Source organism: Somniosus microcephalus, chromosome 5 (assembly GCF_052327205.1).
Source record: "Somniosus microcephalus isolate GS21.2 chromosome 5, FLI_Smic_1.0, whole genome shotgun sequence".
NCBI classification, from domain to species: Eukaryota; Metazoa; Chordata; class Chondrichthyes; order Squaliformes; family Somniosidae; genus Somniosus; species Somniosus microcephalus.
The window spans coordinates 145,544,426-145,557,944 of NC_140991.1; the positions used below are offsets into that span (position 1 = coordinate 145,544,426).

General features: G+C 45.6%; 1 protein-coding gene across 3 annotated transcripts in view; it reads right to left on the reverse strand.

Annotated features, from left to right (window-relative positions):
- Nucleotides 1–13,519, reverse strand: part of ngly2 (N-glycanase 2) — a 334,241-nt gene that overhangs the window by 12,160 nt on the left and 308,562 nt on the right. The window contains exon 12 of one of the 3 annotated variants that reach the window (XM_085988340.1): nucleotides 5,250–5,319. The exons of the other annotated variants lie outside the window; for them this stretch is intronic. Within the exon in view, the coding sequence (XP_085844466.1) occupies nucleotides 5,250–5,319 (70 nt within the window). The remainder of the gene's footprint in view (nucleotides 1–5,249; nucleotides 5,320–13,519) is intronic. 3 annotated transcript variants of the gene reach the window in all.

Below are 13,519 nucleotides of genomic sequence, written 5' to 3' on the forward strand. Positions count from 1 at the left end.
CCAGAAATGACATTGTTCATTTGTGCTCTCAAAGATAGACTTTAAGACATTGGCCTAGAAATTGCATGACACCGCGCCTGTTTTATAGGTGCAACAAGGACACCTAAGCAAATAATTTGGTGACTGGCGTCTGCCATATTGGTGAAGGCAGGAAAAGAGGCGTCCAGGGCCCGTGCCTGAAATAGCGTTTTGACCTTTGCATACGCAGAGAAGAGGCCTAACGCCTGTTTCAAATCTGGTCTGCCCCGAATGCTGTCAACGCCGGGCCAGCTGTGTTCAGGAAAACCTAGTCTACACACGCCCTAACTGGAGATTCCTAAAGGGACCGCTGTAAGCCGTCACCAAAAAGGTAAGTTTAAAAAAATACTTACCTGAATGTGGAGCCAGGAGGCGCAGGAGTGCTCCTCCTGGCTTCATAGCAGTGCCGAAGACCGTTGCCGGTTCCCGCTTGGTCCCGTCCCAATCTGTCAATGCAGGCAGTGTAGCCCCGAGGACCTGGATGCAGTGATCTCAATGACCTCACACGAGTGGCTAAGGTCAGTGATTTCATCTTCAAAGGCCATATGCCACAAACTGCACCACTAGCCTCACACACTGCTCAATTCACCACACCCCCATTACTCACCTACCAACAATCTCTATCAATCACGACTCATAACTCACATTCACATGCTCCATCTCACCCTCACACACTTACCATTGCTGCAAGCCTCACACACACATCTCACAGCTTGCACTCACTGCGAACTATTCAACTATGACAGCCACATCAGCCAAACACAGTGAACCATACTCACTGACACACTTCCCTCGCTATTGCAGGACAAGGTGGCACACAACCGTCAGCAGCGACAGCTAACTGGAGAGGGACAAGCGCGCCTCCATATCCCAACCCCGCTCAAGGAGACAGTGCTCACCATAATTAGAGTGGCTGTGACCGAAGCAGTGGCCAGCGGCGGCGCTGAAACCAATGTACATGACGGTATGCTCATACCTAATCCTCCTTCTCACATCCCACAATATCTTCTGACTGACTTACAAGCTGCAAATGGTGTAAGCATGCACCTCTTGCTTACCCCCCAACCCATCCCCGCCCCCCCCGCTCACCCCAACCTTACCCTTTTGCCTTTTTCATTTCAGCGACCCAAGAAATCCAACCTGGCCAGCCAGTGGTGCAAGAGGAAGAGGAGAGTGATAATGAAGAAGAAACACAGTCACTCAATCTGACAGTCACAGCCACCAGCTCAGATACTAGCACTGCGTGGACCTTAGAGGGTAGCTTAGAGGCGGGATCTGTACATGGTGAGTCACCAGGCATGAGCGGGCTGCAGCCAGGACAGGGGGAAAGGGTAGCGCAGGTGCCAGCTCCCTGGAGGGCGAGGTCACACACAAGCTCTGCTGCACAAGACTCAGATAAGGACTTTGACAGGGCGGCCTACAGAACAAAGCTGATGGGTATGCACAACAAAATGCTTGGTGCTTTGGCAGGCCTGTCAGAAAGCCTGAATGCAATGTCAAGGAGCATGGAGGAGTCCAGCTCCAACCTTGCAGAAGGCTTTGTTCAGAGCTTGGAGCCCATCCTTTCCTGCGGGGATCCATTAACGCACTTGTGGACCCAACCATCATGCAGTGTCTGATGCTGATGTCTCAGCTTCCATTGCAGGACAAGCTGTTCCAGTGCAGCTACAACACTGGCATCTATCCGACAATGTGGAAAACTGCCCAGGTATGTCCTGTCCACAAAAAGCAGGACAAATCCAACCCGGCCAATTACCGCCCCATCAGTCTACTCTCAATCATCAGCCAAGTGATGGAAGGTTTCATCGACAGTGCTATCAAGCGGCACTTACTCACCAATAACCTGCTCACTGAGGCCCAGCTTGGGTTCCGCCAAGACCACCAGGTTCCCGACCTCATTACAGCCTTGGTCCAAACATGGACAAATGAGCTGAATTCCAGAGGTGAGGTGAGAGTGACTGCTTTTAACATCAAGGCACTGAGTCTGGCATCAAGGAGCCCTAGTAAAACTGAAGTCAATGGGAATCAGGGGGAAAACTCTCCACTGGCTGGAGTCATACCTACACAAAGGAAGATGGTTGTGGTGGTTGAAGGGCAATTATCACAGCCCCAGGACATCGCTGCAGGAGTTCTTCAGGGCAGTGTCCTAGGCCCAATCATCTTCAGCTGCTTCATCAATGACCTTCCCTCCAAGATAAGGTCTGAAATGGGGATGTTCGCTGATGACTGCACATTGACCAGAAACTTAACTGGACCAGCCACATAGATACTGTGGCAACAAGAGCAGGTCAGAGGCTAGGTATTCTGCGGTGAGTGTCTCACCTCCTGACTCCCCAAAGCCTCTCCACCATCTACAAGGCACAAGTAAGGAGTGTGATGGAATGCTCTCCACTTACCTGGATGAGTGCAGCTTCAACAACACTCAAGAAGCTCGACACCATCCAGGACAAAGCAGCCTGCTTGATTGGCACCCCATCCACCACCTTAAACATTCACTCCCTCCACCACTGGCGTACCGTGGCTGTAGTGTGTACCATCTACAAGATGCACTGCAGCAACTCGCAAAGGCTTCTTCGGCAGCACCTCCCAAACCCGCGACCTCTTCCACCTAGAAGGACAAGGGCAGCAGACGCATGGGAACACCACCACCTCCAAGTTCCCCTCCAAGTCACACACCATTCTGACTTAGAAGTATATCGCCGATCCTTCATCGTCGCTGGGTCAAAATCCTGGAACTCCCTCCCTAACATTACCGTGGGAGTACCTTCACCACACGGACTGCAGCAGTTCAAGAAAGCGGCTCACCACCACCTTCTCAAGGACAATTAGGGATGGGCAATAAATGCTGGCCTTGCCAGCGACGCCCACATCCCATAAAAACGAATTTAAAAAAAGCAGCATCCACCCAACATCTGAGTGCTGCAGTGGAAGATCAGATTGAAGTCATACAGGCTCAGACTGCTCTCCTGCAGGCTCAGGTTGCTGCCATGCAAGCTCAGACTGCTGCCATCGTGGCTGCGTTTACCAGTGTGGAAAGGGGCTTGCAGGGTGTCACAGCAGTCCAGCGACCTGTTTACTAGAATTACTAGGATTTCTGAGGCACCGCCCTGAGGGAATGGCAATAGTTCCGTGGTTAGCCAGCCCAGACTGCTGCCACCCATGCCGAGGTGATGCAGTCCGAAGTTGAACATACTAGGCCCAAAGCTGCTTGAGGTCGTCCTGCAAGGCCATCTGCAGTCTCCCTCACTGAAAGTCAGCAGCCTTCCACCAGCCATACTGCATTCACTGCGTAGGCGCACTAGGACAGGCAAAGGCACACTGAGGGAATGCACAAGGGTGATTAGTTAACTTTTAAATAAAATATTGTAATGGTTTGATTCATAAAATTGTTTTGGAATGTTTATTTTGTGGTGGCTTTTATTGTAGCATTGTGGCCAAGAGGACTCTGTGATGGTCAGTAACAAAGGGAAGGGAAGGTGTGGGACTATTGTTGAATGTGTAATTGGGATTGTGGTCACTGAGACCGCAGTCAGTTGAGTTGATCACGGACAGCCTGGGCAGAAAGGGGCGAACCTTAAGACGTGTTCTGGTGAGTACTGCAGGGCTCCTCCAGGCAGCGAAAGCGTTGTTTAAAGACCCCAATGGTCTGCTTTATCATATTCAGTGTGGCAGCATGGCTTTTGTTATATGCATGCTGCCTATGTGCACGTGGGTTGCGCAGCGGATTCATGAGCCAGGTGGTTAGGGGGTAGCTCTTGTCGCCCAGTAGCCACCCTTTGGTTTGTTGTGGCAGCTCAGATGCTGATGGTACAGCGGACTGCCGCAGAATGAAGGCATCCTGCCAGGATGCGGAGCATTGACTTGCATGATGCGCTGAGTATGGTCGCACACCAGCTGGACATTGAGGGAGTGGAATTCCTTCCGGTTGTGGTACATCTCTGAATTGAGATGCGGCGCCTGCAAAGCGATGTGTGTGCAGTCAATGGCACCCTGCAGCATGGTGAAGCCTGCTATCCTGTCGAAGCCGTGTGCTCGCTCCGCCTGCTTCTCTCTGGCAAGAGAGAATGAAATGTAATCAGTTCTGTTTGCATACAGAGCCTCACTCCTGTTTGCATACAGAGCCTCACTCATCTCCCTTAAACTGGAGTGGATGGCGAACTGGGAGATGTTACAGATATCTCCTGCTCCAGCCTGGAAGGAGCCTGACGCGAACAAGTTCAAGGCCACGGTCACTGGCAATGCCGTCCTCGCCCTGGACTGAAGCTGCAGGTCTGAAGCAGCAGGGGGCAGATTTCAGTGATCATCTCCTTAATAAAACGGAGACGTTGCATGCATTATTCGTCACTGAGGTTGAGGTAAGAGAATTGCCCCCTGAAGACCCTGGATGGAAATGGCCTCCTGCAGGGAGCCCTTCTCCCCCTCCTCCTCCTGTCTCTTCGAGCAGCTCGTCCTGCTTTGTGTCGCCTCTGCTCATTCTTCGTCATGCTTCAGGCCAAGGGGGATACGAACTACTGCACCCATGTCTGGGAGAACTGGTCTGAGCAGACCAATTTGCAAGTCAGTACCAAGTCCTTGAGCACGTGCCACACCATTCCTTATAGACTTTAGGCAAGTTTAAAGAAGTCTAGAAAGTACCAAACACTTCTACAAACTCAGAAACAGCTAGTAGAAATCAATCAGCAACTAACCTGTAAGTAGATGATGACCCCTTTAAATAGTGCTGATGGAGAGTCCTTCCAGCTGCTGAAAGCATGTTCAGCTGTATGAGGTTAAGCAAGGGCGCTAGCTCCAGCGTTGAGGTTGAAAATGGCCACGCTGGCATCAAATCAGTGTTATACGGTGATTGAGGTCACAATCTGCCTACTCTGCATACTTACGACGCATGCTCCCAGTGCCAATGCTAACGCCCTCACCAAAATGGCGTCTGGCGTGGCCCGCACCAGAAGTGTGCACGCGCTGCTCAGATGCCATTTTTGACCTAATTCGCACGCGCAGCGCCCAAACAACGGGCACTACGCAACCGAATTTTTAGCCCTTTATCTTTAACTGCCACCAGGTATAATTTCAATTCTAGCTTTTCATTGTGGAAAAAACCAATCTGTGACACTGTAAGACCAGAGATTGTTACAGAGTAATTTACCTTAATGCACACTGCAAGAACTGCAGCTGAAATGCCTCCATTACAAGAATACTATCAGTTATTTGACATCACTTGGAACCTCTGTACATACCCAGCAATTTCTCCTTATTGCAAAGCAGCCAATCCATTTTAAAAGGTCTAACAAGATCCAATGCTGTAGCCTAAAATCATACATAATGCACATATGTACCAATATACACAAAAGGAATTAATTCCATCAGTTTTACAAAAATTCAATTTATCAATCAGCCATTGCAAGATATAATTACTTCTGCATGACACATGTATTTTAATATTATTAAAAAGACATATTTTACGAATAGCTTTTGATAAAAGAAAACAGATAATGCAATAAAAACCTGAACAGCTTATGAAAAAGGCTTTGTTTTTCACATTTAATAGAAATATGAACCGTACATGAAAGAATTACATGGAACATTAATTCTGTGCATATATAAATTTGTATTGCAATACGGAACAAGTTCCCTCATACATTCTGAAATGCAGACCTCGTATTAGTTGAGGAAATATACAGCTTGATTTATAAACGTGTTAAAACTCTACTTCTAGAAAACTGATAGAGATGCTACTGGAAGTGGTACTGGGCAGTTAGCCTGAGATAGTGAAAAATTTAAAGATGGGCAGAACCACAGAAGCACTGATTAAAATATAATTATATCTGTTATTATAATGTGAATAGAGACAGGAGACAACAGAATGAATAGATCAGATTTCAGAAAAACTGATTTTACTTAAATACAGAGGATAAATTATGGGAAAACAGCAAAGGAAAAAGACCAACAAAAGCTCAAATAGAGAAGATGCAAAATTAAAATGGGTGAATATAGGGACAATGTCTGTCTCCTGTACTGCAGTAGTGTCCAATAGAAATTGTTGGCTAGCCACAGTAGTGGCTGTGGAAAAACTGTTTTAGCCACAGGCACTAATTTTAGTAGAAAATGCCTTACATACCGGCACCCGGCTACCGACCATTGAGAACATCTACCAGAAACGCGGTTTACGGAGGTCACTGACCATCATCAAAGACCCTACCCACCCCAGCCACAGTTTGTTCGCCCCCCTGCCATCTGGGAGACGCTACAGATGCATTCGCACCCGAACGACCAGATTTAGGAACAGCTTCTTTCCCAGGGCTGTCATCCTACTGAACTCTGCAAATAAACTCTAAAGCCTGCACATCTGCCAATGCACTTTATTATGTTTATGTTACAAGTCAAATGAATGTTAAATGTCTTAATCAAAATGTACACTCTTGGGAGCCGCAAGCTTACATTTCGTTGTACTGCACTTGTGCACTAACAATGACAATAAAGTTGATTATTATTATTAAATACAGGTAAACCTACTTCACATGTGTATATTTACTTAACATCAACCATCATTTAGTAACCAAGGAAGGTAAGCACTCACAATGATCAAAAGCACTGGCATACTCTGCTTTTTATCTTACCATTTCACCAACAAATGCACAAAAAAGTTAAAGTACACATACATACACCGTGTGAATATGAGTATTGAAATCATATGCTCAACAACAGTGTCTATTACTAAATTTAATTTACTAATCAGAATTGTTATTAGTAACATCTGGATTCTCCATTATCCACATGTGGTTAGTAACAGTATGGGAGGGAAGGGGAGCCATTGTTCGGAGTTGGTCTGACTACGATTACATAGGATATGCGGCACAGAAACAGGCCATTCGGCCCAACCAGTCCATGCCGGCATTTATGCTCCACACGAGCCTCCTCCCGTCTTTCCTCATCTAAATCTATCAGCATAACCCTCTATTCCCTTCTCCCTCATATGCTTGTCTAGCCTCCACTAAAATGCATCTATACCATTTGCTTCAACCACTCCCTGTGGTAGCGAGTTCCACATTCTCACCACTCTTTGGGTAAAGAAGTTTCTTCTGAATTCCCTATTGGTTTTCTTGGTGACTATCTTATATTGATGATCTCTAGTTATGCTGTTCCCCACAAGTGGAAACATTATCTCTATCAAAAATTTCCATACTTTTAAACACCTCTATTAGATCACCCCTCAGCCTTCTTTTTTCAAGAGAAAAGAAACCCAGCCTAATCATCCTTTCCTGATATATATACCCTCGCATTTCTGGTATCATCCTTGTAAATCTTCTCTGCATCCTCTCCAGTGCCTCTATATCCTTTTTATAATATGGCGACCAGAACTGTACGCAGTACTCTAACTCTTACCAAGGTTCGATACAGGTTTAGCATAACTTCCCTACTTTTCAATTCTATCCCTCTAGAAATAAACCCTAGTGCTTGGTTTGCTTTTTTATGACCTTACTAACCTGTGTCGCAACTTTTAGTGATTTGTGTATTTGTACTCCTAGATCCCTTTGTTCCTCTACCCCACCTAGAGTCGCACCCTCCAAGTGACCTCCCTATTCTTCCTACCAAAATGCAATACCTCACATTTATCTGTGTTGAAATTCATTTGCCAATTATATGCTCATTCTGCAAGTTTATTAATGTCCTCCTGTAACTTGTTTCAGTTCTCCTCAGTATTGACTACCCCCCAATTTGGTGTCATCCACAAATTTAGAAATTGTATTTTTGATTCCTAAGTCTAGATCATTAATGTAAATTGTGAACAGCAGTGGTCCCATCACGGATCCTTGTGGAACACCACTACCCACCTTCTGGCGCTGTGAATAGCTACCCTTTACTCCTACTCTCTGCTTTCTGTCCTGAAGCCAGCCAGCAATCCATTCTGCTACTTGTCTCCTGACTCCGCATTCTCTGACCTTGTTCATCAGTCTATTATGGGGTACTTTATCGAAGACCTTTTGAAAACCCAGATAAATTACATCTACTGCATTACCATTGTCTACTCTCTCTCTGTTACCTCTTCAAAAAATTCAATAAGGTTGGTCAAGCAAGACTTTCCGTTTTGAAACTCATGTAGACTATTTATTATATTTTTGGTTTCGAGATGTTCTTCTATTTTCTCCTTTAGTAGGGATTCAATTATTTTTCTTACCACCGATGTTAACTGACTGGTCTATAATTCCCTGGCGATGTACTATCCCCCTTCTTAAATATCGGTATTACGTTAGCTATCCACCAGTCCTCTGGCACTATACCTTTTTCTAACGAATTATTAAATGTGCGTAGTAACGCCTCTGCTATCTCTTCCCTAGATTCTTTTAAAATGTGTGGATGCAATCCATCTGGACCAGGGGTTTTATCCTCTTTGAGTTTGATTAATTTATTTAATGGGCCAGAAATTGGGGCCCCACGGGTGAGTACGCGCTGGGTACTCATGCGTAGGCCCAACAAAAGTGCCGGTTTCGTGCATGCACTGCGCATGCGCGGGAAACCGGAACTTCCGTTCCCTTAAAGGAAGGGGTTCACAGGTCGAACGCGTGCGCCGGAGAGGCAGTGCGTATGCCTGGAACTTCCGTTTTTTTTGCAGGTTTCTTCGGGAGGGTAAGTCTCCAGCAGCTACGCTTTTAAAAAGCAGTCGCAAGGCCTGCTTTTAACAAGGTAAGTGGTGAATTAAGTAAAATTAAAACATTTTTTCCACATGTTTGTTATTTTTAAATACTTTAAAGAAAGGTAAGTTTATTTTTAGCCCTGTTAGAAACTGTAATTAATTTTTTCAAAAATTTAAATTATTGTTTAAAATAGTTATGTTATGTAATTTATAGTTATTTTAAAATGTGATTTAAAAAAAAATTATTTGAAGTTTTAGTTATGTTTTGGGGCTGATCTCTAAATCATGGATTTGACAGGTCTTCCTGTCAAATCTATGAATAGAGATTCCCTGCTACAATTGGCTCTCCATGGCCCACGTGATCCCAGGGGACACTTCGAACTAACTGCGCCCCTGGGATACGCAAGCACTGCACACCAGCAGTTGGAGCAGGCCCAGGATCGGAATCCCACGTGGGCCCACAGCACAACGGCCGGCGCGCTAGGTAAGTGCAGGTCGGAGGCTTGCACCCGCGGGAAGCCTCCGATCGAATTTCTGGGCCGTTATATCCCCTTTTTAAATTTTAAATGCACTTATCTCATCATCCAATGGTAAGAGTGGAACCAAATTAAGGGTGATCCCACTGAGCTGGAAAATGGAAGAGTGGTGTTAGAGGAAGCTGCTATGGTTGACTGCAGAGAGGTCGAGAAGGATGAGAAGGGATAGTGCACCATCGTCACAGTCATTTCTGACTTTGATAAGGACTGTTTCAGTGCTGTGGCAGGGGCAGAAACCTAATGGGAAGGCTTCAAACATTAGGAGAAGTTGAGCATGGATTTGGGAAAAGACAACACATTCAAGGACTTTGGAGAGAAAAGGGAGGCTGGAGATGCAGTAGTTTTCAAGGAGTGAGTTAGATAGGTTTAATTGCCATCCTGTCTTAAAACAAAGCTTCAAATTGCATTTTAGCCAGAGGCTGCTTTTTCTTCTGGCTTTCTTTTGGAACTGTTCAATCCGATCACATCTAAGCAGGGATGGTGTGTCTAGATTCCTAGCACTATCCGTCATCTGCTTTTTGCAATCCATTTGCAGCAATCGGTATGACTCATTTTCTTGAAATCCATTACTTACTTCACTTGAGTACCAAAGATTTGAAGGGCACAGGATTACCTGCTTCACTACCCACCCAGCTATTCTTGCCTAGTATGACAGTAACAATGATAACAGTGAAATGGTGCTATCATTTTTTTTGGGTGGGGGATTCAAACATTACGGGCTGGATTTTTCCAACCTCGGCGGGTCCATGGAGTGTCGATCCCGGCCTCCAACAAGATATTCCGTTGATGGGGCTTGTTAAGCCCTCCCTGTGAGGTTCCCGGCCAATTAATAGGAAGCGGTTCTGATGACGTCATTTGATGACGCATCATCAGCCGGTTTCCTTATAGAGACAATGTCCACAATCATTTTGACAGTTGTGCTGTCAGTGTTCTGCAGCATTGAGGTGCTGCAAACACTGACAATCACTGTACAGAGGTGCACGGCTGCACCCAGGCTCTCCCATGACTTCCTCCATATGCTTATGGAGGGAGTCACAGCACACAGGGAGGTTCTCTTCCATTCCAATGGGCGAAAGACACCTCCCCATGAGACCAACACAGCCTGGTTTCACATTGCACAGGAGGACACAAGCAGGGAGGTCGTCAGGGGGACCAGGCTGCAGTGGTGCAAACCTTTCAATGATCACAGTAGATCATAAAACGTTACTGGAAAGCCACACTCAACCTCATCCTGCTGTGCCACTCATCACATCCCCATCACTCTGCCTTCCCTACCCTACTCCTGCACATCCTTACTCACACCAACTTACCTTGCACCTCCACCCATCCCTCTCTATCTACATTATCACTTCCCCATCTCACTAGCCACCCCTCATACTCACCCTCATCCTAGTCAAATCATATCAACTAACAACACACAAGGGTAGGCAGTTGGGTGTTATTGGGTGTTCATGTAAAGTTTCTGTTAATGTGTTGTCAAACAATGACATTTTTATTTTCAACACTTTGCCTTCTTGGACAGATCTGTGTGCACCTTTGGAAGTGGCTTAGTGAGTTGCAATGAATGGTGAGACGCAATGGCGATGAGTGTTGTAGGGATGCTTTATTGTGTTGGTGTGGGGTGGTGCCAACCTGGCACATCATGTGGCAGCCAGGGTGTACAGTGTCAAGTGAAGTAAATCTGGCCGTGGTGAGGCCATCCCGGGCAGCAATGTGACGGGTGCTGATGCCCTGTGTCCTGTGCAGCATTAGGTGATTGCGGAGAAGGTTGGTGCTGTTGTTGGTGCTGCTGGTGTCCCTGGTGATGTTGGTGTTGGAGCTGGATTGTGGTGGGATTGAGGACCAAGGTGAGATTTTTTCAAGGGCACCGATGCTGACGGAATAGCTGGCAGCTGAAGTTGAGATGACAGAAGCGATCTGTCAATGGTGGGAGAGGTTGTTCCAAGGAGGTGACACTGGATAGAGAGTTTGCTACAAACACTTCAAACCTCCATAAATCTGAAAAGTGTATTCTAAATCCTGAAGGCTCCAGCCTTTAAGATTGTAAATTTATAAAAGGACTGTGAAGAAAGTATGAAACCTACATTTTAAAGAATACAAATTTAACCATTCCTAAAGTGACTGGGAAAATGCTAGTAAAGATAGTCAACCATCTTGAATTTTACAACTGCAGGTCAATTGCAGTTCAAGTAGAATCCATAAAATGATCAGATAAACCTGCAAAAAGACAATCCAATTTATACTGAAGTGATCTTATTTTTTAATGGTTCCGCTTCAATAGCGAGGAAATCTTCTATTAAATTTGGTGCAGGTTTACTTAAATGCATCTTCGTCACTGAAATGAGAAGCAACTATTCATAGATACCGGAAGAGCAGAGATTGTCAATATCAATTCCTCCTACTTTTGTGACATGAGGAGAATTAAATAGTAAGTTGCAACCGAGATTTCTGACTCGTTCTTAGGTAAAAGACCAAACTGGGGATCTTTATTGGCTTAGTTAAATTCATCTTGGTGCAAAAGAAAATACTTTTAGTTCATAAAGGGCTGGCGTAAATTCTTGGGGGGAGAAATTCGGTATCGCCCCGTTTGGGGCGCGATTATCGGCCAGGCACAAAGTTTAGTGCCTGGTGCTAATTATCGCCTCTGACTGCAAACTTGGCTTCTATCGCCCCTGGAGGTGATTGGAGTGCTAAATCAGGCGCTACACTCCTCTCTTAAGGCGCTAACGCCGAGGAGCGAGGCGCTACCTCAGAGCGCTGGCGAAGCTCATGTGATGTCAATCAGCAATGGAACACAAGACACACTGACGCTGGATAGTTCTTAAAGGGGAGGGTTGATCCTGCTCTCCATACGCACCCTGCTTATTGCAGCCTTGAATCTCGGCCTGGAGAGACCTGTACATCAAATCTGTTGGAAAGAACAATGGAGAGGCCCAGGGAAAGAGCTCAGAGTGCAGCCCCCATAGACTCTTCTAAATCGATGCAAGGAAGATCAAATCAAAAAGAACCTGCAAAGTGTTGCTCAGTACCCAAAACTCCTCAACACAGCTTTGAATATCTCCTGCAGTCTCTCTCTCTCACTCAGAATGCGTGGTGCAAAGATTTCGCCGACAAAAAAGGCAGGAAGCGGTCACCTTTAAATAGCGCTCCCCCAGTCCCTTCCCAACTGCAAAACGCTCCCCTCAACCTGTCGTTGCTAGCGGCAGGCGGAAAGACAGGGGGCGCCACTCAATATCCAGTCCGGGGCGCTACCGGGATGTTGCACGCTCGACTGACGTCACGATCTGCCGGCGCAGGAGATCGTGGCGGTAGTGTTTAGCACCGCCGCAAAATATCTAGTTAATTTTATGAGCGACGAAAACATCGCCGCGCACAGGCGCTAGTTGCTTTGCGCCCCATTAGCGCCCTTTTAAGGCGCTAACGGGAGGCGCAAACCAACCGAATTTTTCCCCCTTGGTCTCATCTGTCTATTTTCTATGTTAATTTCATAAATTATGCTCTTCTGTTATTTAATAAAAACATCTCTGATTAAATAAATCAATTCCAGAAATGTGCTAATACCACTATTTCCTGTCCTGAAGCGATATTACTATTTGCTAGAAAGTGTTCCCTTATTAAACTAAGTTGCTTCTTAGCCTTCTAGCAGCATACAAAAATAATTACAATAAAATATTAATTAGATCTGTATTTTCACCAAACACACTAACTTGAAAGACATTTTATTGTAAATCTCTCAGGATTTTAAATAATTTAGCTAACTTAGTGACTCAAGTTTTCTTTGGTACATATAATGGGCCTGAATTTGCGGTCGGCGGCTTCCCACGGGCAGATGCCTCCGAACCGCAATAAAGGTACGCACCTACCTGATGGTCCTGGATCCACGGAGACTCGCGCTCCTGGGCCTCTAGGTGTCGGCCTGCATAGAGGCACACGTATCCCGGGAGTGCAAGCGGTTCGCAAGCGACCCTGGGATCACGTGGGCCGGCCCAACCAATCAGAAAGGGGATTCCCATTATGCTTATGGAGATTCCATTTGCGTACGGAATCCCCATAAGCTTAATAGGAATCACCCAAAAAATACATTTTTACAGCGCTGAAATAAAATAAAAATCATTACATGTTTAAAATGACTGAAAATACTATTTAATTAAACATTTTTCAAGGGGCAAAAAATAACAAACTTATTTTACAGGTTTCTGATTGTTAAAATGATTTAAACATTTTAATTTTAGTATTTATTTTCACCCTTACGCTGGTAAAAGAAGACCCTACGTCTGCTTTTACCAGGTGTAAGAGTTTCATGAGCATTCGCTGGGCAACATTTGGGCAAATAGCCCAA